Below are 22139 nucleotides of genomic sequence, written 5' to 3'. Positions count from 1 at the left end.
CAAGAACATTGAATGTACGAAATTGAGTATTCTTTAAAATTTTTTGTATCCCATTTCGTACGGATTTGATAATTGAATAAAAGTCCTTTCGCTTTTTGCTGAATTTATTTGTCTAACAAGATATTCGTTTTATAAGTTTTTTACACAATTTGCATTCTCCTAGTTACACGTATCGTTTATCGCAGACTGTAGTTTCATCTAATTTGCACCCCTTTACTCAAAACTTGGTAAAAATTTTGTGTATTGTATTAAAAAACTATTCTCAATTCTTGATATTAGTCAATTTCTCATAAAATTTTTAAAGTTATGTCACGTAACTACAAAAACCGAGAACTCACTCAGTTTGCATACAAAACATCCACACTCTTGAATTTTTAACACTTCATCCCTTTCCCCACGTCTAGCGTCTGCCTAAAGCTTTCTAAGTATTTCATGCTTGCAAGTGTTTACGGACCACGGTAATTCTTGTATAATGTGCGTTACTCCAATGCCAAGTACATTATTGAATGCAGCTGCTGTTTTGAAGAGTGTGTGATTATTCAAAAAACAAATATAAGAACTCTCCATATAGATAGAAATATTTGACGATATCAAATATCGATTAAAAAACAAAAAAAAACAGGATGAAGAGAACGATAAAATAACTGTCATGATCCGTACGAAAAAAAAAACACAAACTAAACGGTAAGCTTCCAAACATCAAATGCTGCGATATTCGACAGATAAAAATAATAAAAAAAAAAGGAAATTTCAAAAAGAAAAAAAAAAACAAAATAAGAACAGTGAAGTGGTAATCACGAATATAATTGGAATTAAAACATTAACAAACCATATCCAGTGCCATGCTAGAACAAGACATAAAGGTTTTCAAAGAAATAAAAAAGAATAATACGTATATATACATTATCACATATAATGCTGAATTAGATAAGTAATCCAAACAAAACATGTTCAACATGAATAAGTAAATTATTCCAGGGATAATGGTAAACAATCACATGCATGCATGACCAATATGAAAAAGTTAGAAGGCAAACAAACAACAGGGAAATTCTTTAGCATATCATGACAGGTCATTATTACAAAGATAGTTTCAAAGAAAACAGATTATAGAAATTTTATGCTTTAGTTGATGGAGGTGACCTATGAAGAGATTGGTCACCATACTCATTATCCATTCCCATCCTGGCACGAGGTTGATTACGCATCAAATCGATCGCGTTACCAAGTAGTCTATTAAATGTAGGTTTATCAAATGTAGCAAGTTTCAGGCGAGTTTTTGCCTGTACCGTCGCATTTCTCACTGTTTCGTGAATTAAAGCTAGTTCACCAAAGTAATCTCCCTTGGTTAGGGTAACGACTACGCCTTTGCCATTCTTCACTACTTCAGCCTCGCCATCCTCTATCAGATAAAACTGGTTACCAATGTCGCCTTGTCGAATAACGATGCTACCGGCTTGATACACGACTGTCTGAAGAGCATCGGCAATTTTTTGTCGTTGATATTTGTCAAGGCTTGAGAGAATGGGAACTTCTTCAAGGAGGCTTTCATACAGCATCCTCTGGCGATATGCGTTTTCAAATACGATACGACGGAAACTTGTACGATCTAATGCGTAAATTACATTATTTGGTGTTTTGGAGACCACCGATGCAGCTCGTGGAGCATTATACATGAGTGCCAACTCTCCAAAATATTCACCGGGAGAAATCGTAGTTATGTAGTTACCATAACCACTCGAAAGCACTTCTTCAGGGGTAATATTTAGTTCGGGCCTTTTGTATACATCGAATTCACCTTGCTCCACAATATAAAAGTAATCTCCAACTGCTCCTTGGACAATGACAGCAACACCAGCCTCTCCAATCCGTTTTTCAGTCATAGCGTTCAGAACCTCGTTGTAATGTTCTTCATCCAAATTCTTAAACAAAAAGTTCCCAGCAACTGAGCGCTTTAGTCTTTTCAAATCTTCAGGATCCTTCGGAGGAAAGGTTCGTTTGGTCTCTAGTGCAAATGCACTAGGATTCATCGACTCAGTGGAAACAGATTGGCGACGCAACAGATTGTAGTTTTGCGGATATGAAACGTTCATTTCTTTTAATCCTCCCAATTCAGGAACGTATTTGGCATCCGGACCAATTGCCTCGGGGCCAGCAACCATATCGTTGAGCTCAGACAGGAAATCGCTTTCATCTCCGTCGCTAAAAGACTCTGTAATGGTGTCGCCTAAAAGAGAAATTTGTTAACATGATAAAACAAAAAAGGGTAAAATTTGTGTAGTATAGAGTGGGAGATTAAATGGGTACAGGGTCCTTAAACAACTTTGTGGAATTATTAACAGCCAGGAATCATAATTGCTGTTTGCTGACTAAATTTAGAAAATACTTACTATAGAGCAAAACAAAGTAAAAAACCACAAAAAAGAACCCATATTGACCATCATTTACTTTTCCTCTCCACTAAACATAGCTATCCAGAAGCATCTACTTACCTCGACGAAATACTGAGCGCTCAGCTTTCAGCTTTTCTCCAAAAAAGTCATAGCAAAATTGAAGTACATCTGAAGGATTTTGCTCATCAACAAGGGCTTTTAGCTCCTCATATACTTCTTCGAAAGACATGTCTCCTAAAGTTTACGTGCCTTTCTTTCAAAAAATGCGGTTTTTTGTTTCTTACTCTCAGTGAATCACAATCTCGCGGTTTTTGTTCGCTTCAGCTTTTCCTGACACTTTAATCAACCACAAGAGGTAAATTTTCCAAAATAAAAGAGCTGAATTCAGCTATACAAATCAGTTATTTACCTTCGTTTGTTACGGTTGAGATGTATGTTTAAAGTCTACCTGAGGCGTTGGACTAAAATGGATGGATGCCTGCATTAGCTCACTCATACGTCATAAAATGTACTACGCAATGCCCTGACTCCATAATATGGGGTTTATCGAAGCGCATAAAAAAATAGAGAGTAGAATGTTTGACGATGCAACATAGCTTGCGTTTTCCAGTGTTTCGGTATATTATTTTGTGAAGCTTCTTGTACATCCGTGAGTTAAGTTAGTTAAGAAATGAATAGTGAGCGGTCTATGGAAAAGTGATATGATAAATATACATCTATAGTAAGAAATTAGAATCGCTGAATATGAGTTGTTTGTTTTCAAAACAAATTCAATGTAACTTTTGAAGTCTATCAGATCAGAGAGCTTGCCCGACAGGATTACAACAATAATAGTTTTGGTCTTATTAAAAGTGCTATAAAAACAATCATTGAAGTAAATATGCTTTCTGTATTGGCTAAACAAAGGTTTCAATGAAAACGTAAATAAGGAATCGCTAATGTTCACAGATAACAAAAGCGAATCCTCCATACCCTTCCTGCTTTGCTATTAACTTTTTCGACAAGAAAACGAAAATGCTTATTAAATGAAATAAAACCAGACGGCAATTTATTATGTAAAGTATTAACTAAGGTAAACATTAAACACATGAGAAATAAAAGTAGAAACCACCCAAAGACCAAGTTGTGCAATCACTGTCAAAAAAAGAAAAATGAAACAGCTTATGCATGCTGGTAAGTGTAATTTTCGGCACTAATGTATTAATTAAGAAGTCATCAACAACGTTACGTGCATGAGCATTAGTAAATTCAGGTATAAGAGGATGATGTCTCGTCCAACGGTCGCTTTACTCCTCGTAAAGCGTCGCTTGAGTTTGATGGTAAATTCATGCCCCTTACTGAAGATGAGTCGTCAACATTGTTTCCGTTCTTTGCATTAGTATCAAAAGATCCATTTTCGTTTTCCATTATATCTCTTTTACTAAAGCTTGATGCATTTCCAATGGAATTCATCCTTTGTCCTTGATTGCCTGTTTCAACTCTCTCTAAAGTATCATTAGGCGAAGAGTATAAAGGCCGATCAGAAGTGAATGGTTTGTTTATTGGTATGGTGTGTAGATTTTGATGGCTTGTTATCTCTGATTTGCTTTCAGAAGCAGTGGAGTTGTACGACGATGATCGAACTGACGATGGCCCCGCGGACACATTAGCCATTGCTCCTGGGGGTAACGGGTCTCCAATACTCTGGCGTGTATCTGGTAACTTCGAAGGAGCAGATGGCCTAACATATGGAGGTGGTCCAACGTTTACTGCAGGACGTTGAGTGACTGAGATACTAGGAGACGGTGATGTTATGTTAGGGTGCGGCATTGCAGTCGGCGCCGGATTAAGTTGCTGTGAAGTATAAGCTTTACGACGCTTTGCCTGTTGTTGCACTTGTTGGGGCCCTTGCATTTGCGTTTGCTGCTTTTGAAGTTTTTGGGCTAAAGCCACAGCGAGAGCATTCGCAATCGCTGTGGCTTGCTCCGGGTTGTTGGCAGCGGCAGGTCCTAGCTGCTTATTAATGTGCTGTTGGAGTAGTGAAATTGCTTGAACGGCTTGCTCGTTGGGAGCCTGTTGCTCTCCATTTGCATTCTTGAAAAACTCGGGGTTCAAAGCAAGTTTCCCATCGCGCATAATGATAGGTTGAATGCCATTTTGAAGTAAGGATTGTGGTCGATCCTCTACATTTTCTCCTCGGGAAGTATGAGTTTTACTACGACTAGTTTCTTTTTGCGGATTAAGCTGTTCGGTTTTTCCAGCTGATATACCCTTTGTCTGGATAGCGGCTAATTCATTCTCCCTAGCAGTATCAGGATGAGCAGCTGGTGTAGCAGAAGGGGTGGGCTTTTTTGTTCTTCTAAAGAAATTACCCTCAAATTGATCTATGTAAGAGGGGTCAAGCATCCAAAAGGAGCCTTTTCCTGGCTCGTTTTGCCTTCTCGGAATCCGAATGAATGCTTTGTTTAATGATAAGTTATGTCGTATGGAATTATGCCAAGCAGGAGGCTGATGTCGATAATAGGACCAATTGTTAGCAATCCATTCACATATGTCTCCCAGTGTCATCTTTTTGTTGGGGTTGGCAATTAGAGTACGTGCGATTAAATTAGCATACGAGAGATTAGGTTTTTGAGTAGCATCGCCTGTATCGGGTGATCCATTTAAATCCGGATGTAACACTGTATCAGATGGAGAAGTAGATTTCCCTTGTTTTAACTCTTCATCATGGTTTGCGACTTTAGGTGCAGAAACGGAAGAGTCGGTTTCAATAGGCCGTTCATCAGATGTAGGTCGAACGTAAGGTTGGGGACTCAATCTCTGGATTGAAGAAGGGGAAACAGTAAGATGCTTAGGAGGTTGGTTTAGGGAAGCTAAAGTGTGAGCATTTGCAGCGTCAGGATGTTCGATTATAGAGGTGGCATTTGAGATATTCGTGTCAGCAGGTGAAAGACCTAACGGAAGATCAGACTCATGCTTAATATGACTAAACAATAAGTCCTTTTCTTGATTAGACGTCACGGTGTGAAATGAACCTGTCGGTTTTCCTCCAAATTCATCTGAATATGCTATTTTCCCTTGTTGTAATGATAGCGGGGTGATTCCTGTTTCTTTTAGATGCCCGTCCTCCTCCGATCCTTCTGGCAATAGAAACGAAAACGAAATTTGACCGATTTGAACCCGCGTCCCGCTGCGCAAAGGGACTGATTTTCCTCTTTCCACAAATTCGCCATCAACAAAGGCACCATTCTTTCCCATAACCGAAATTTCAAATCTTTGGTTAGGAAAGCTGTAAAATATCTTTGCATGCTGGCGAGAGATGGCTTTAGTATCGCCCAAGTGAACATCGCAATCACTTGAATTGCTCGCCTTTCGACCCATTGTCACTTGTAACGTTTGCACGAAAAAGGAAAACTTCTCGAATTCGAGCTTGGCATATGCCTGAACTCTATTCGTGCTTGATGGTTGTTGCGTCGCATTTTTTATCTCTGCAACAGGCATGCCTTAATGACCCAAAGACTTCCTTTTTTTATAGTAAGCTAAACTTCTAGCCAATTGAAAGCACAATGAGACTAGAAAGCTTATTTCTATATCAAAAATAGCTTTCTGACGCTGTAACAACGTCTCTTCGGCTTTACAGCAGAAATTACGAATTTTCTACCGTTTGTGTAGTTGGTGGAATACAATTGTTAAATACGGTTGATTACCACCTACCAACTCCATTATCCTAGAGAAGCCAAAGGGTTTCTGTCTAAGTAAATTCTCATCAGTAAACTTATCTAGCGGAAATTTCGATTCATAAGTCTCGAAATTTTCGTTTAGTATCTCGTTATTGCGCCTTTACTTCCATTATAACGAAAAACTCAAATTCTGATTTGTTATCGGTTTACACTTGATAGATTTGTTTTAAAATTGTACAATTGATAAAATGTCTGGATTTTTAAGATGGTTTGGGGGCAATCGCTCTAAGGATACTACAAAAGATACGATTGTAAGATTTCAAGAGATGCTCGCATTATATGATAAGAAGGAAGAGGTTTTAGAGCGTCAAATTGCAGAGCAAACAGAAATTGCTAGAAAAAATGCTACGACAAACAAACGATGTACGTCTATAGTTAAACTTCCATCAGGAAATGTACCGTTTGCTTGATCACATTTGTAGTCTCGGTGAAGCAACGATGTGCATGTAAATTAAATGATTTTTATAAACTAACTTACATATAGTGGCCCTCACTGCTTTAAAGCGAAAGAAAATGCACGAAAATGAACTGGTTAAAATAGAGGGTAGTAGAAACAATATTGAGCAGCAACTTTTCTCAATACAGAATGCCAACCTCAACTTTGAGACATTACAAGCTATGAGACAAGGAGCTGAAGCTATGAAGAGCATTCAACGTGGTATGGATGCTGATAAAGTGGATCAGATCATGGATAAGATTCGTGACCAACAGACAATCTCTGAGGAAATTTCTACTATGATTAGCACTCCTGTCGGTTTGAATGCTGAGATTGATGAAGATGAATTGGCCAACGAGTTAGATGAACTCCAGCAAATGGAACTTGATAGCAAGATGTTGGGAGCTGAGAAACCTCCTGTACACACTCCTGCTGTTCCTGCTGTCCCGTCTCAAGTCAAAGACCTCCCTTCTATTTCAAAGCCTCAAGAATTGGATGAAGAAGAAGAACTTCGAAAACTACAGGCTGAATTCTCTCTTTAAAGTGACCAGTACGCTTGCTCGGTATTTTTATTATTTTCTCAATATGTTAAAGTCATCTTCTAAGGTTTCTGTTATAACTTATGGAATTATTTAATTTGTCAGTTGTTAGTATTCTATGTTTTCCTTGTTATGAGTCATCATGGAAGCCTAAATACAAATTTTATGTACAATACCATTATTAGACTATAACTTATAGGTCTCCGTCCTCATGTTCGGATGTGTGTTTTTTCATTGTATTTTAATAATTGGTGTAGTTAAATAATCTACGGAAAAACTAGCTGAAGAATTTTACATATTACGTCTTCTTCATTCTACTAAAACAACTGTATCAAATGACTGTTAGTTCAAGTTAACTTTTTAATGTTTTGAGTTATTCCAGACACGTTCATATCTTGTCAAATTGATTAATATTAATCTAAACAGTGTGCTCAGAATCCTGTTGTGTTTAATCATTAAACAGTGTATCAACCTAGCGCTTTTGGTTTATTTGCTTTGGCAAATAGTCAAGCTCAACTGAGGAAACGATAAGAATTCTTCAACAAAATAAAAGTAATGTAAAAACTTAGAAACAGCCATTCTAATATGCATATTCAAGCTGTCAATCAATTTGTTAAAAAATATACATTTAGAGGCTTTTGACACCCTTATTAACAGCAGTGGATAAGATTGAAAAAATACATTATTCTTTGCCAGAAGTAGGATAAACGTAAGGCTTGACCAACATCTCAGAGAAAGACTTCAAAGCTTCAGTACCGCGAACTTCAGCTGGAACTTGCGGTACTTTGACAACATGAAAGTCTTCATAGAGCTCTTCAATTTGCGCCAAATATTTTTGTTGCATTTTTCTTCTAGCCATACACTGGGGACAAGTGGTGTTGGGATCAAGCAAAAGTTGGTTAACAACGATGTTGTGAGTATCAATTTCATAACTAGTAAGTTCTTGAATCATTCTTTCAGTTTCATAAAGAGAAAGGAACTCGGAAATACATACACACACAAAAGTAGTAAGATCTGGATTCTTAAATTGCTTGTTAACTTCAGAAATATTAGCACGCATGCTTTCCATCTTTCCAAATAGATCTTGTTCATTGGCATTTACACCCATTATGCTACCCATTTGGTTAATCATAGGGCCAAATCTACTGGAGAGACCGCCAAGCTTGCCGAGAGCTTTTTCCAAAACAGTTGGAAAATTCAAAAATCTTAACGTATGTCCAGTAGGAGCGGTATCGAAAATGACACAATCAAATTCCATAGATTTGATCTGCTTAAGGATTTCAGCGAATGCCAATGCCTCGTCGATACCTGGTATTGTAAAAGCCAAATCCTGCATCATTCCAGATAAAGGATTATTGGGATTTTGTTGGTCAGCTTGCTCTGTCATTTCCTGAATGGATAAATTAGGATCGATCTCCATGGCACTCAGATTATCAAAACCAGGAACCTTACGAGCGTCTTTTCCAAATTTCGTGCCAAAGGCATCAGAAAGATTGTGAGCAGGATCCGTGGAGATAAGTAGAACAGAGGATCTAACTTTTGACATTTGAATGGCCAATGAACACGACGTAGTTGTTTTTCCTACACCGCCTTTTCCTCCTACAAAAATCCATTTTAAGGAAGTTTGCTCAAGAAGGTTTTCTAAGGTTCCAGGCAATGGGTCGAAGGACATTTTACTTTATTAGAGAATTTTTTTTTTTAATCTGAAGCTAGTCTTCTTATAGACTCTCGTTGACCAGATGCACGATGCGATATGCTGAGGATAGGTGTTACGACAGTTTGCAAGTGAAAATGAAGATCCTAAGTACGCGGCAGATCAGTTCCCAACGATCAGAGATAAAAATTTAATTAAAGACTTAATAATTGTACATTGCAACTACAATTAATAGTGTATAGCATGTTTTGTTCCTATTTTTGATACGCTAGCAATATAACAATTAAGTAAGTTTTTTATCAAGGATTCGTAAAGCCATGCTAGTAGAATGCTAAATACGGTATGCTGAAATTTCATAATTAAAAAAATTCCTTTAAATGGATTTTCTAATCGTATAATATGTTTTGGCCTGCTGAAGCTCGATTACCATATTCGTTATAAAGAAAAGAACTACATGGAATCATTCAACGTAAATCAAGGATCAGAGCTACAGATGTTTGTTGATGACTAAAGCACTCACAAGAAATCAAGGAACAACTTTGAATCATACTGAGCAGAGAATATACTATTTTGTACCATCATATAAATTTGCATCCATATCAACAACATATTTAGTAAACTACCAGTTTTTGCATACCGATAGAGGAGATATATTAAACTGAATTAAAGAAAAAGTTATTATTTCTAAGTCTGAATATAATCCCTGATAAGCAAACAAAGAAAAACATAAAACACACTATCGAAACCCAACACCAAACAAAAACAATCGTAAAAAGTATTAATAGTACATTAAAATCGGATCCTTATGAATACCCCTGTACAATTAAATATGACTATCTTGATTCGCAGCATCCAGTACCAGTGGATGGGGTTCCATAAGTATCACTCGCGAAAAGGAAAAATCCTATCCAAGCACCTACGAAACCGAACAAAATGGCATATCCGTTAAACGACATTACAATCAACATGAGGATGGTAGCGGACAAGTAAAACGATGAATACATGGCTGCTCGTATTAGTTGTTGCCAGACAGTAACATGCACAGTGGAACTTGGAAAGAAGATACGCAGAGGTCCACTTAAAGTTTTGCCATTAGAGTGAGCAACAATCCAGCGATCAAACATTCTTTGAACGAGGGACAAACCTTCAATAGCGACGGCGAAGAAAAAAATTCCAATAATACTACCGGCGAATTTGTTTCCAGTGTTGATATGCCAGGATTTAGCCAGGAAACACGAGTCATGTATATACCAATTCCATAGCATACTCATGCGACATGTCGCAGCACTCGAGTTACTGGAGCTACCCATACCCATGCCACTCATGCCACTCATACTCATCTTACTTAAGCTCATTTTGTTGCAAGAAGCGTTAGCCAAATATTGAGAAGTATCTTAGGTATCTGTCAATAAAGGATAAGAGCCGATAAAAAGAAAGAAAAGAAGACACTCAATGGAAAGCGTCTTAAACTAAAATAACAAGTATAACCGGAACAATGCGAAAACAAATGTCTTTTGTTGAAAGTAAGTTAATAACACTAGTTTTACCACCTTTAAGCGAAATATCTCTCTATGAGCTGGGCCTTTTTCGCAGACAGACAAAATGTATAATTTAGCAACTTCTTACTGCTACCTATACACTTGAATTAGAATGATCACTACAGGTTTTTTTCAAGTCCTGAATGTTCAATTAAGCTGAACGCTCAAATATCGCTTCAAAGTGAACGGGGGTAGGATTACCTTTTATAGCAGTTTAAAAGCATCATCTACTGATATGCGACTTTTTCTCCTTTGGGTAAAAACTACCAGCTATAATCGCTCAGCAAAATTCCCGCCAAATGGTGATTAAGGTATTGCGGCGGGTCGCGTTAATCGAAAAGAATATAAAAATAAAAAAAAAAAGCAAAATTAATTAATTAATTAAATCAAACATACAAAGGAATTTGGATGAATATGAATATGTAAATTTTAATCCCGGTGATGTTATCGTATACATTAAGAGTTACAAGAAACTCCAAAAAAAATAAACAAATGAGGTTTGCCTAAATTGATATTCAAATACGATTTTCGTACGTTGTAAATAGATATAAAAGTAAAGTAAGATTTGTATGAATACAATAACAATTAAGATTCTTCTTTTGATTAAAGCACTACAGGAGCATTTATACACTTAATTGGTTTAATTATTTGTAGAAGATAATTTATAAATAACCATGCAATGTCACATTAATTTAATTTAGCTGCTCCTTTTAAAATTTTTTTTTTAAAACGATTATGATTTTAAATTCTTTTTTTATTCTTGACATAATTGCTTAATAAGGAATGAACGTATGGTCCATTTAAATAAAATAAAATAAAAATCACCAAATATTGAGTGGGTTATAAAAACCAAACCTTTATGAGATATTACAAGAAAATTAAAACAAAGTTGTCATTCATGGCCTAAAAAAAAAAAAAAAAAAAAAAAAAAAAAAAAATATTTCAAATCGTACACATTTATATTTTTGGTACTTTAATGGTTTATTCATTATCAGTTTATGGTTTCAGCGAGTTCAAGACAATAATTGTATCGAAGCATTGAAAACACAAACATTCTTTTTGCACAGAAACAAAAACAAAAAAACGAAATGAAGCCTACAGCACCCCGGATTCCCATGTTGTCTCCAACCATAGTACTAACGAGGCCCTCAGACGCTTAACTGCAGTGATCGGACGGGAACTGGTGTTTTCGCCTAGGTATGGCCGTAGACATTAAACATGTCTAGTTTATAAATTATATAGTCAAGAAATCTTGAATGCAGCCCTTAAGTGTAGCTTGTTATCAGTGCAGAAGAATAGTTCGTAGTAAGAAAAACTGCGTAGAACAATACTACAAAAAGGCAATAAAATCGATCAATTAGGTTTTCTTTTGAAAAATGGTTTATGATGATCAATCACTACATACCAGTTATTGTTTTATTGAGTGTATTCAGTAGGGAAGTATTTTTTCCCGCAATTTGGGTTGGTCAATGATTATGAAGATAAATTGAAAACAATGGACATACTTGATACAAATTGACGTGTTGCCATCGTTGTCGCATGTGGTAATATATTAAACCATTATATTTGACAACCATTACTTATATTGCAAGAGATTAAGCAAGTCTATTTATAAAAGCCTGTCAAAAAGTATTTATATGTTTGGAAATGTATAACCTGGAAAACCTACATTGATACACTGCTATACTCTATCACTTACTTAAGGTTAAAAAACAATAAATTCAAAATATATTATACCAAATAAAGTAAACTAAATTGAACCAAACCCAATATATTTTCTTTTTGTATCTCCTAATTAAAAACCCAAGACCGAAAGAGATATACTCTTGACGTTTATCTAATAATTTTTACAAAGCACGAATTTCCTAAACTGAACTGTCAAACAGATTATCTTAAAAACATTTCGTACAAGGCACCAATAATTACTCATCGATATCCTCTGCTTCTTCTTCACTCAGGTCATCCAATTCAATATCATCACTTTTGAGCGCTTGTTTCTTTTTCTGCCGCATTTGCTCCTTATGTTCTTGATCTTGCTGAACTGATTCACGAATGAGTTTTCTTTGCTCTTCTCTGGTTTGGCGTTGCGTTACAACATAAATACCAAGAGGCGTTTGCTGCCAATCTATTGTCTGTGCAAACTGTTCTACGGAATCGGAATCAATGGGAGCAAACTTCTGTTGATTTCGCTTCTCAGTCATAAACTTTGATTGTTGTTCAAGGCGATTCACCAAAGTCAACAATCCACGATTAAGTTTAGCATTTTTGCTTCTTTTAGCAAATCGCTTACTTCTGACAATAGCGGGTATAACGAGCTCAGGGAATGAAATGTCAGTGGCATATAAAACATAATATTCGCTCAAGAGTTCCAATAATTGATCAATTAAACCGTCCTGGTAGACCTTTGTTCTTAAGTATGACGAAGATGCACGCAACTCAACGTCAAAATCCAATGGCTTAAGCGTACTAGCTTTGGCTTTTCTTGACACATAAGAAGAATCCAAGACCTCGAATAGCGAAGGTGCAAGAGGGATAAACACACCAGTATGGCGCGATAAGTAAATTAGACTTCGGATGATGTGAAATCTCATTGGAAATAATTGCGATGACGGTGAACTCATTATAACTCCAAGGGCTATTTGGACTAAAGGATAGACCAAAGATTGTAATTCTGAAGCAACTCCCTTTTCTCTACTCAACCAGGCTGCTTGACTCAATAAACGAGCCCAAAAGTCTAGAGAATGCACATAACTCCAGCTTTGAACAGGCTTTCGAGAATCCTTACTAGGTTGATGAATGGTGTTACGAAGAGTAATAGCAAGTTGTCGAATGTAACGGAATCCGATTAAATAACATGATTCAGCGTCCAATAAAAAAAGATTAACAGCACTATTTTTCAGGAAATTAATTTTATCGAGTGTATGAACGGTAGTGTAAGCTGATTGTCGAGCCATACCAAGATAAACCTCTTTTAAAACGAATTCCAGCAGAGTTATGTCAGCTGTCAAGCATAATGTACGAAGCAATACAACAGCTGAAAACCGAACGCTGTCATCACGAGTCGAACTCCATACTTCAACAGTTGCCTGTGTAAACTGTTTAAGGAATTTTCGATAGGTAATCATATAAGGCAATACATTCTGAGCTTCCCGAAGTAGTAAAGAGATATTCTTGGCATCGGTCATCCCTTCTAGCAAACGTAAAATCGAAAATCCATAGGATTTTAACACAGGGCGTAGCTTCGGAAGCACCTTTGAATCAGTGTTTATAAATTTTTTTCCTTTCGCATCCTCTTGAATGGGAACATGATAATTCAACACTTTGGGGACGTACTGGATGGCTAACAACAAGAGGTCATTGAAAACTTTTGAATCGCTAATAGTGTATTTCAAATCTTCAGCCTCCTCCTCATTTAAGAATGCTGCTGCCTTAAACGCTTGCACGACCTTTTGTAGTGTGGTCAATGAATGGTTCGTCTCCAAAAGCTTTTGCCATTGTTGAATTGTATCACTTGTCAGAACGATTTTTCCGCTAGAAGATTTCAAACGTTCATTCTCATCAATTTCCTTCGCCATTGCGTCTGTTTCAGCGGCGTTGAATTCAAGCAAGTCTTGGTCATTCTGCTCAAGGAACTTGTAAAATTCTGGATCCTTTTCCTTTAGGCCTTCCAATTGCTTTTGATAAGATTCCAAGCCATCCTCTTCTTCTTCCGATGATTCAGAGGTAGAGTCTTGTGTATTTTCATTTGGCAAATTTTTTCTTTTTCTTGAGGAACCTGCATCATTCGAATTCGCAGAGTCTAATTCTTCAAATCCGCCTTCCAAAAAAGCATCCATTGACATGGAGTCATCTTCAGAAGGGGTGTCTTCGCTATTCACGTTTTGAATAAACTTTTCTACGTCTCTTTTCAATGTTTCATCTTTTCCCTCCTTTTTAGAATGCTTTTGTCGTATGCCTTTATCAGTGTCTTTCTTTTTTATTTTGTCATTCTTTTTAGCCAAAGCATTAGCTTTTCTGGCTTTTATAATGGAAGATAACTTCACCATGTGTGGTATGTGCACAGAGGTTGTTAGAATACCTCCTTCAAGAATTAGTGCCCACCATACTCAGTCCAAATTTCTTCACAATTTCCACACCAAAGATATGTCCTTAATAATCATACTCCGGCAAATTTATTAAATGTATATTGCTTTGAACAGAATTTTGCTTTTTGAGAATCGTGAGAAACCTTATAGGCCTTATGAATGTGAACAAAAAGCAGGAGTCGATACCAGTAAACACCGGATCTGAAAGTATTTCCTCTAACGACAATGAAAGGTTTGAGCAAGGAAAGGGCGTCGGCTCAAACCTTGGATCCCATTTCTTTGAGCCGGTAGAATACTATTATTCTGATGGTAAACCGATGAATCAAACAGAAGCAAGCCAGATGAAGGGAACCTTTTCTAGAGATTTTTCTTTAAATGAAATGAATAATGAATTTATCACAGATTCTTTCTTTTGTACAACGACTCCTGATCCAAAAACTGAATCTCCCTCTTTTGTGAAATACAATGCCCATTGTGATGACCACCCAGAGATTAGCGGCCATGTGTCCTCGAATGATAAAGACTTTGCATACTTTGAAGATAAATCTGAAAATCAACCACTGGTTACTCTTCCTAACGAGAATAATCAGGTTATTGAACCGTTAAGCTCACAAAGTTGTAAATCTCAATTATCAACCCAAAATTATTCGGAAAGTGATTTTGGTTGGAACCAGCTGTGTGATCTCGATCCTATATTTAAATCTTTGGCTTTTACAGACGATACTAATCTATTCCCTGCATTTGCAGACTCTGAAGCCGCACTGATTATGCTGAAGAAAAGAGAAATGACGAGAGTGAAGCATAGGGCAGGAAGGCCAAGAAAGTATTCGTATGTTAATAAAGATTTGAACTTCGAGGAAGGATTGCCAAGAAGAAGGGGAAGACCTACAGGCTGGAGGAAGTATCCTGAAAAGGAGGAAATATATCCTACTCTGTCTCCAAGGATTAAGAAACCGAGAAAAGTTTTCGATGCTGTAGTCATTCCGGTTACCATAAAACCTAGTATATATACAGAGCCCTCGTTACCTCATCATATCGATTGGAACAATGGTTGTTCTGAGGAATTTGATTTTGAGCCATCAAGAGAGGATGAAGACTTCCCTGATTTAACTTCTGATTCTACTGGTCAAGATCCATTGTCTAGTGAGCCGACTATTTTTGACATTTCTCCATTACCTAGTGATATGGAGCCAACTTTTTCCGAAAATTCATTAATTACCATTAACAAAATGGCAATAGAAGAACGGAAACAATCACGTCGACTTGAGCAACCACTAGCTGAATCTCAACATCAAGAAGATTTGTTGAATCCCTACGGTGTAGATCAAGACTTTGATGAAACTTGCATCAATGAGTCTGAACAACAAGCCACGCATATTCCTAATTCAAGTATTAAATTTAACTATGATTACACTCCCCCTAAGTCTGCTACCTCCCATAAGCATAAGAGGGTCGATCTTCTAGCATCTCGGAAGGAGAATGTTTGGACTGGATTGTATGGGAAAGTACAAACTGAAATGGTTTCCAACAGAGGCGAAGCTGTGTTGAATGAAAATAATAGCAAAAATCGTACTAATGTCACTAAGCCGAATTCATACAAAAACAGTGTTTTATCAATTGGGAATAATCATTCAAACCATTCTAATATTATTAAACCGAACACCTATAAAAATACTATTTTGTCCAATGAGAACAATACTCCAAACTATTCTAATGTCTGTCTTTCTACCTCTTTGATAAATCGAAGCCTTCCATCTCTTAAATCTACTATGCACCCAGGGGTCAACAAAGATTTAATTACGCGGCCATTTAAGAATGTTAATAAAATGTCTGTACGAAAGGCTCTCATTAAACCATTTCATCCTCCGATTTCGAAGATTTCGCGAACCCGCTTAACTGTTTCCTCACCTGAACGGCTGTATTGTGCCAAGCCTATCTCAATGGCTACTGCTCCAAGTGAAACGGATAGCAAACTAATTAACAGAATCCGTAACCTTGAATTAGAAATTGGTGGCTTGAAAGAACAATTATCCGTTGTAGAGCTCGCTCTTGACACTGACAAAAATTCTAAACAGATACAGGTGGTTGAAAGAAAAATCCAAAATTGGCGAAAATCTGCGCAATTAGCAGTCGAAGTGCTATTTCCTGTTTTTTCTTTGAAGTTTACAACCATGCTTCAAGAAGTTCCACAGTCTGTTTTACGCACATCAGCTAATGATTTACGCACCAAGCCATGTTCCATTGGTACGTACCTTGAACAGTTGCAAATACCCTTCCATCTCCTTCAATATAATTCTGAGACAGAAAGCTGGGACCTGGAATAATATATGTTTTTAGTTTTTTCTTTGCTTCCTGTCTGTTGTTTCTATCTATTTTTGTTTTTTTTTGTCATATCAGTATTTTACAGTTCATGATTCACATTAAAGGTACTATAGTTATCTAATGTTATTTTAATAGCAATATAATTAGGAATCAAAAATTCATTTTATTATTTGCATGTTTACGTATATAAAAATCTATAACGGCGCTTGGAATAATTTTGCCCTTCGCGCATCTCACGATATACTTTCAGTAATACGAAAAAAATCGGTTCTTAAAACGATTAGGAAAATGAGCTCTAACAAAGTTACTGCGGCTATTATTGACTATTTGAAGCAAGCTATTACCACCGGTTCGATTTCTGAAGAAGAAAAGGAAAGCTTGGAGGTTGCTGGTATGTGTAACCCCATTTAAGATAATCTAACCAAAATCAGCTCAATGTATTCAAGATTCTTTTAAAATCAAACCAGAAGAAATTAAGCCCAAGTCAGGGGATCGTTTAGTTGCTGCTTTTGAGGAGTACGAAAAACTGCATCCAGTGGAGGAGGATTCCACTGCTCATGTTAATAAAGAAGAGGCTGAGAAATTAAAACTTGAAGGAAATAATGCCATTGCGGCAAAGGATTATCAAAAAGCTTTGGATTTATACACTAAAGCCATAGAAATCGATCCTACCTCTCCAGTTTACTACTCCAATCGTGCAGCCGCGTATAATCAGCTAGGGCAATTCGAAAATGCTGTAGAAGATGCTTTAACATGCTTAAGTTTAGATCCTCATCATGCTCGAGCCTTTGGACGACTTGGTCGTGCCAAATTGTCACTTGGCGATGCAGCAGCGGCAGCTGATGCTTATAAGAAGGGCTTAGACTTTGATCCCAATAATGAGGTTTTAAAGAGAGGTTTGGAAGCTGCTAACAAGCAATTGAATCAACCATCGGATTCATCCGCTACTTCTGGAGCTGACCAAGCTCGCACTTCTGCTGGTGCCGCTCCTGATCTTGGATCCATTTTTGGAGGAGGTATGCCTGATTTAGGTTCTTTGATGAACAATCCTGGTAAGTTTTTTAGTGTATACATTATTCATTGTTAATAAGTGATTTTAGCTGTTATGAACATGGCGCGTAACTTGATGCAATCGGGTGCTTTGAATAATATTATGAATGACCCTAATATTGCCAACATGGCCCGTAACTTTCAATCTGGAGGAGGTATGCCTGACTTGAGTTCTCTTGCCAATAACCCCCAACTGCAAAATTTGGCTCGCAATTTTATGAACAATAACAATAATGGCAACACTGATAACAATAACCAAGGAAATCCTCCCCCTCAATAAAGTATAGGTGTATATTGATTTGTTTGTTTTTGCTTTTCATTCAAGCAGTTTATATCTTGCATTTAAATTCATTTTGAATACTTGAAGAATTGCTTTGACATTTTTTAGTACCTTGCATATACAATCATTCTGCTAATCAATCATATTGTACATGTTTGTTAAGATTACCGTATTTACAGTAGCGTTTGCATCGTTTTTCGTATTATTTTTAAATAGTTCATCTAATTTTTATTGATAATTTTACAATAGCTTTCGTTGTATGAAAATAAGGACTTCATTAAACAATTCTTTTGAAATAATTCAATCCCCTTGACCCATCTCTTCTGTGCTTTCTTCTGCAGGTTCCGTCTCTGAGTTTGTTGATGTAAACAAGCTTCCAAAAAATGAACGTAGTCGGGTCATCACCGGAGTTCCATCTTCTGATTCTTCACCAACCTCCGATTCAATCTGTTGTAGCAATTGTTCAGCAGGAGGAAGATCAAACTCATGAGCAGGGGGTTCTTCCTCATTTTCATTAACTTCTCTTGCTCTGGATAAATAATCGGACAAGAACGACGCAATTCGACGAGATATATCTCTACCAAAGACTTGTGACTCGCTTAAATATGTATCAGGAGGTAGAGGATCAAAGGATAAAATAGTTCCTTGCAAGATTCTCTGTGGTAGAAATTTTCTCAAGCTTTGCTCATTTAACAGGATAACACGCCTAGAGAGATTTTCAGTGAGTTCTGCGAATTGTCCTTCTACATCGTGCAGGGTCACGGTTTCTTTTTCAAGAATGGAATTAATGAATGCTAATACCGTAGGATCAGACCAGCTATCCTTAGCATATAAAGCATACATAGCAGAATGTAACTCTTGAACTGGATCTTGAGGGGATGGAATAGAGGATTTTGTGAAAGAGATATTCAAAGTGTCCAACAATTCACTTAGCATGTAAGGTGCACGTTCAAAGGCGGCAAGCATACTCGCTCGTGTGTCGGTAGTATCACCATGTACGTAAAACATGGCAAGTGCTGACGAATATAACATATTTGGCGTGTCCGAAATTTTGTTTGAATTTTCCAGGTAATTCGCAAAATCAATTATCCAAGCAAATTCTCTTCGACGAAGTGCATATATATCAATACAAGTACCAATTGCGTAGGGGTCTGACATGTCGAACTGCAGTAAAGCTTTACAAAACTCAAAGACGGTTCTCCAACAACCCCGGCTTTGTAGACTTTGTAAATATCTCCAAATACAGAGGAAAAGACGCCGATTAGAAGGGATGGCAAAAGGAAGCCGCGTGGCACCAGTTGCAAGATTAAATCTAGGATGAAGAATACTGTCGAAAGCATAAAGACCGCGGGCAACAAGCTCTGCTGACAGTTCATGATCGCCCTGCTGATCTATTATTTCAGAAACTTGTAATAACGTGTCTATATGAAAAGGATGGGAGCGTAAAAGCATAAGTAGGTTATTAGGGTCATAGGTTTGCACGTAATACTCGAATGTCTCTTGAACTTCCTGGTAAGCACGACTCTGAGTGATTTCAAAAAAGCACTCTAAGTCTTGTGACTGACCGGTAAGTTTCATTCCAAGTCCAGATCTTACTAAAGGAGGCCATCCTTCTTGAGGCTGTACTAAAACATGGCGTTTCCTCCGCAGGTTATCATGTCGAGCGTTGACCGAACGTTTCTCAACGATGCGGCCAAAAATCTTACGTATTTCAAGATCAGGATTTAACATACTAATATTTACACCCAATAACTTATTCAATTTTTCATCAAGTTCTTTATCTAACGGGATAGTAGCAGATTCTTCGACACCAGCAACATGCTCAACCTGATCTTGCTCACGATATTTAAGTTTTAATTCAGCAGCAGCCTTTTCTATTTCATCAATATCATCATCAATGTTTTTGCTTGATTCAAGTCCCTCCAATTTCTCATTATCAGAAGATTGATTATCTAAATCACGCTTTCCAGTGACTTTCTTCTTCTTCTGCTGCTTTTTCTTTTTCTTTTTATTTTTTGCTTTCTTATTTGTAGAGACAATTGGAGACTCGCCTTCTACTAATGGTTCATCCTGCTCTTCCTCAGAAACACTTTTTTCTGCCTCTGAGTTAATAGCATTATTTTCTTTTTCGAGAATTTCGAACACGTTTACTACTTTTTTCCCGGAAGTTGAAGAAAACTCGTCATCCTCATCAGATTCACTGTCTAAAGCTTCTTCCAATAGCTCGGTTTGTCTTTGACGCTGAAGTTTCCGTAAAGCTCGTGAAGACATGAGAATGGTTTGTGGTAGACTAGAATGGCAGATGTAAGAATTTAACTCAGACCTATGAAAACACACCTCAATTTCAAGAACTTTTCGGTATGCTAAATTAATATATAACATACAGAAAATATTTCATTTTAAGACTGTTAGCAGTGAAGAATATTACGTTTCGTAGTTAAAAGGCGTTAAGGAAAATACAAGCCGGGAGCAACAATGATGTACAGAATATGTAATTAAAATCTAAGTAATAGAATTTTGCAATTGTGGGGTGGTAAACCGTTTTTACATATTTGTGGTTCATGGTTTATTGGAATTTTTGCTGATCGCAATAGGTTATCAGCCAAATGAAAATTAGAGGGGTTATTAATACAAAAAACTGTTAATGCAAATTTAGTATTAAAGTGAGAATAACGACCGTGTTACCTTTTTGTATGCCTATATTACCAGAATATATTATAAAGTAGTAAATAAATCAAATTAGTATTACCAGAGAAAGGAAAACATATTACTTTTTTAACATACGCCAATAATTCTTTTCTTCTTCTCCGGTAATTAGCTCAGCAATCAGGAATGGACGGCTAGATCCCTTTTTCCTATGTGCCCGAATATCATCATGACTGTTTTGTTTCCTTTCTTGTGTACGAAACGCGTTGATACACGTCTCAGCATGAAGCGGTGTTTTCCAACGTATTATCGCCTCTGTTTCGTCCTTCCTATAGTCTATATACATGGGCTCACATGCAATATTCTGAGTTTGCCGCGAAAAAACATAACTCAAGAGGCTGTGAATAGTAGATTTATTAGTTAAAGGATGGAGGTTCTTGATACGGGTCAAAAGATTCTTGGTAAAATCCAAATTATCTTCATCTTTATCAGTTTGTGAGGTTTTGGATACAGACTTGGTCATTTGTTTTTCTACTTTAGTAAGTTTGGGATAACGATTTTCAGGAAAGGAATTGGATGAATTTGAAACGTCTGAAGATGACGCTTTTACTAAATGGAGTTGATTTTCAAAATATTTTTCTTCACGATTTGTCCATTCTTTACGAGTCAACAGTACCCATCCAGGAGGGACAGGCAACTTGCTAAGTGCTGATTGATCAACCTTTTTGTACAAAATTACAAAAGCATAACCTTCAGGAGTACCGATAGCATCAACATAGGGAAGGAACTCTTTGAGGTATTTGCGAAGTTTCCCAGCCAAAAGTAAACTTTTATTAGACAGAGTAGCCGGAACTGGTTCAACGTAAATAATTCTATCATACAGTGGTATGTCAAGAGGAAGAACAATATTCTCATTTCTAATAACCATGTGTGAGGAATTATCGAAATGAAACAGCGCATTAGTAACATAAGATAAAGCATACTTCAAGTTATTTTGCGTTGGATTCGGGCGGATTCCTTTCCAGAAATCATCTTGCTGGATTAAAAAGGCCAAGTGCACTTTTTCTTTTTGCCTTTCTCGGTGAAAATAAATTTCTAATATAGAATCAACGGCTGATAAAAAGTCAGGATTTAACGGTTCAATAAGCTGTCTATCTTGTTGATTTAACATGAGTCCTCCGCTTATGGAATGACTTGGTTCTTTGCTGGCTTCATTATGTTTGTAATGCTCATCTTTCAATTTGTTGTTATTTCCATCTGCAATAGAATTATTTTCCTTCCCTGTAAATGCTTTAATTTTGCGAACATTCAGTTGCCTTGGCACAAACATTTTACTTCGCTCCTTAAAGTACGGTTTTCTAGTATCAATTAAAGTGAAGTCATTAATAATAAATAGAATTAGGTGCTCTTAATTAAAAAAAAAAGGGTTGTAAATTTTTGTTCTGCTTTCTCCCAATTTATGTTGAATGCGTAGGTG

At 36.8% G+C, this 22139-nt stretch overlaps 11 protein-coding genes, 14 long non-coding RNA genes and 1 other non-coding gene across 26 annotated transcripts, besides 1 other annotated feature; 13 read left to right on the top strand and 13 right to left on the bottom strand.

Annotated features, from left to right (window-relative positions):
* Positions 1-224: 224 nt before the first annotated feature.
* Positions 225-2832, bottom strand: cgs1 (cAMP-dependent protein kinase regulatory subunit Cgs1). Its single transcript, NM_001019697.3, has 2 exons — positions 2493-2832; positions 225-2227 (listed from the first exon to the last, which is right to left on the bottom strand). Exons 1-2 carry the CDS (start codon positions 2620-2622, stop codon positions 1119-1121), a joined length of 1239 nt encoding a protein of 412 aa, NP_594274.1. The 5' UTR covers positions 2623-2832; the 3' UTR covers positions 225-1118.
* SPOM_SPNCRNA.3632 lies at positions 1414-1855 on the top strand. Its single transcript, NR_192995.1, has one exon. It is a non-coding gene; the product is annotated as a non-coding RNA (long non-coding RNA).
* SPOM_SPNCRNA.3631 lies at positions 1964-2593 on the top strand. The gene has a single exon (NR_192994.1). It is a non-coding gene; the product is annotated as a non-coding RNA (long non-coding RNA).
* SPOM_SPNCRNA.3630 lies at positions 2800-3242 on the top strand. Its single transcript, NR_192993.1, has one exon. It is a non-coding gene; the product is annotated as a non-coding RNA (long non-coding RNA).
* SPOM_SPAC1142.09 (uncharacterized protein) lies at positions 3016-3363 on the bottom strand (the record flags this gene model as incomplete). The annotated part of the gene is made up of 1 exon (NM_001019696.1): positions 3016-3363. The coding sequence occupies one exon, from the start codon at positions 3361-3363 to the stop codon at positions 3016-3018; it is 348 nt and encodes a 115-aa protein (NP_594273.2).
* Positions 3364-3522: 159 nt separating this feature from the next.
* fhl1 (DNA-binding forkhead transcription factor for ribosomal proteins Fhl1) lies at positions 3523-6049 on the bottom strand. The gene has a single exon (NM_001019695.3). The coding sequence runs from the start codon at positions 5871-5873 to the stop codon at positions 3642-3644; it is 2232 nt and encodes a 743-aa protein (NP_594272.1). The 5' UTR covers positions 5874-6049; the 3' UTR covers positions 3523-3641.
* SPOM_SPNCRNA.3629 lies at positions 3945-4197 on the top strand. The gene has a single exon (NR_192992.1). It is a non-coding gene; the product is annotated as a non-coding RNA (long non-coding RNA).
* SPOM_SPNCRNA.3628 lies at positions 5649-5907 on the top strand. The gene has a single exon (NR_192991.1). It is a non-coding gene; the product is annotated as a non-coding RNA (long non-coding RNA).
* SPOM_SPNCRNA.924 lies at positions 5947-6388 on the bottom strand. The gene has a single exon (NR_151313.1). It is a non-coding gene; the product is annotated as a non-coding RNA (long non-coding RNA).
* vps32 (ESCRT III complex subunit Vps32) lies at positions 6085-7304 on the top strand. Its single transcript, NM_001019694.3, has 2 exons — positions 6085-6475; positions 6597-7304. Exons 1-2 carry the CDS (start codon positions 6301-6303, stop codon positions 7088-7090), a joined length of 669 nt encoding a protein of 222 aa, NP_594271.1. The 5' UTR covers positions 6085-6300; the 3' UTR covers positions 7091-7304.
* Positions 6789-7216, bottom strand: SPOM_SPNCRNA.3627. The gene has a single exon (NR_192990.1). It is a non-coding gene; the product is annotated as a non-coding RNA (long non-coding RNA).
* A 166-nt stretch (positions 7305-7470) lies between the features above and the next one.
* get3 (GET complex ATPase subunit Get3) lies at positions 7471-8851 on the bottom strand. The gene has a single exon (NM_001019693.3). The coding sequence runs from the start codon at positions 8757-8759 to the stop codon at positions 7770-7772; it is 990 nt and encodes a 329-aa protein (NP_594270.1). The 5' UTR covers positions 8760-8851; the 3' UTR covers positions 7471-7769.
* Positions 8852-9288: 437 nt separating this feature from the next.
* Positions 9289-10452, bottom strand: ctr5 (Cu transporter complex subunit Ctr5). Its single transcript, NM_001019692.3, has one exon. The coding sequence runs from the start codon at positions 10094-10096 to the stop codon at positions 9575-9577; it is 522 nt and encodes a 173-aa protein (NP_594269.1). The 5' UTR covers positions 10097-10452; the 3' UTR covers positions 9289-9574.
* Positions 10002-10718, top strand: SPOM_SPNCRNA.923. The gene has a single exon (NR_151312.1). It is a non-coding gene; the product is annotated as a non-coding RNA (long non-coding RNA).
* A 580-nt stretch (positions 10719-11298) lies between these two features.
* Positions 11299-11976: a sequence feature (RNA overlapping with rRNA (SPOM_SPNCRNA.3626) was converted to a misc_feature.).
* On the bottom strand, positions 11357-11491 carry SPOM_SPRRNA.16. The gene has a single exon (NR_151406.1). It is a non-coding gene; the product is annotated as a 5S ribosomal RNA (ribosomal RNA).
* A 10-nt stretch (positions 11977-11986) lies between the features above and the next one.
* Positions 11987-14340, bottom strand: noc201 (Noc complex Noc2 family subunit). Its single transcript, NM_001019691.3, has one exon. It carries the CDS (start codon positions 14323-14325, stop codon positions 12202-12204), a length of 2124 nt encoding a protein of 707 aa, NP_594268.1. The 5' UTR covers positions 14326-14340; the 3' UTR covers positions 11987-12201.
* Positions 12579-13359, top strand: SPOM_SPNCRNA.3625. Its single transcript, NR_192989.1, has one exon. It is a non-coding gene; the product is annotated as a non-coding RNA (long non-coding RNA).
* A 62-nt stretch (positions 14341-14402) lies between the features above and the next one.
* Positions 14403-16846, top strand: swi2 (DNA recombination mediator Swi2). Its single transcript, NM_001019690.3, has one exon. It carries the CDS (start codon positions 14520-14522, stop codon positions 16686-16688), a length of 2169 nt encoding a protein of 722 aa, NP_001018264.1. The 5' UTR covers positions 14403-14519; the 3' UTR covers positions 16689-16846.
* SPOM_SPNCRNA.3624 lies at positions 14471-14798 on the bottom strand. The gene has a single exon (NR_192988.1). It is a non-coding gene; the product is annotated as a non-coding RNA (long non-coding RNA).
* A 59-nt stretch (positions 16847-16905) lies between the features above and the next one.
* sgt2 (SGT2 family TPR repeat-containing protein) lies at positions 16906-18186 on the top strand. Its single transcript, NM_001356124.2, has 3 exons — positions 16906-17077; positions 17118-17738; positions 17787-18186. The coding sequence occupies exons 1-3, from the start codon at positions 16975-16977 to the stop codon at positions 18014-18016; spliced, it is 954 nt and encodes a 317-aa protein (NP_001342950.1). The 5' UTR covers positions 16906-16974; the 3' UTR covers positions 18017-18186.
* SPOM_SPNCRNA.3623 lies at positions 16921-17985 on the bottom strand. Its single transcript, NR_192987.1, has one exon. It is a non-coding gene; the product is annotated as a non-coding RNA (long non-coding RNA).
* A 10-nt stretch (positions 18187-18196) lies between the features above and the next one.
* Positions 18197-20300, bottom strand: rqc1. Its single transcript, NM_001356123.2, has one exon. It carries the CDS (start codon positions 20285-20287, stop codon positions 18317-18319), a length of 1971 nt encoding a protein of 656 aa, NP_001342859.1. The 5' UTR covers positions 20288-20300; the 3' UTR covers positions 18197-18316.
* SPOM_SPNCRNA.3622 lies at positions 18470-18994 on the top strand. The gene has a single exon (NR_192986.1). It is a non-coding gene; the product is annotated as a non-coding RNA (long non-coding RNA).
* On the top strand, positions 19130-20426 carry SPOM_SPNCRNA.922. Its single transcript, NR_151311.1, has one exon. It is a non-coding gene; the product is annotated as a non-coding RNA (long non-coding RNA).
* A 63-nt stretch (positions 20427-20489) lies between these two features.
* Positions 20490-22138, bottom strand: pof8 (LARP7 family RNA-binding protein Pof8/Lar7). Its single transcript, NM_001019687.3, has one exon. It carries the CDS (start codon positions 21990-21992, stop codon positions 20784-20786), a length of 1209 nt encoding a protein of 402 aa, NP_594264.1. The 5' UTR covers positions 21993-22138; the 3' UTR covers positions 20490-20783.
* SPOM_SPNCRNA.3621 lies at positions 20799-21992 on the top strand. The gene has a single exon (NR_192985.1). It is a non-coding gene; the product is annotated as a non-coding RNA (long non-coding RNA).
* Position 22139: the final 1 nt, after the last annotated feature.

The sequence above is a fragment of the Schizosaccharomyces pombe genome (genome assembly GCF_000002945.2).
Source record: "Schizosaccharomyces pombe strain 972h- genome assembly, chromosome: I".
NCBI lineage: Eukaryota > Fungi > Ascomycota > Schizosaccharomycetes > Schizosaccharomycetales > Schizosaccharomycetaceae > Schizosaccharomyces > Schizosaccharomyces pombe.
Note: the sequence above shows the minus strand (reverse complement) of the source record. Positions and strands in the feature narration are given on the sequence as shown.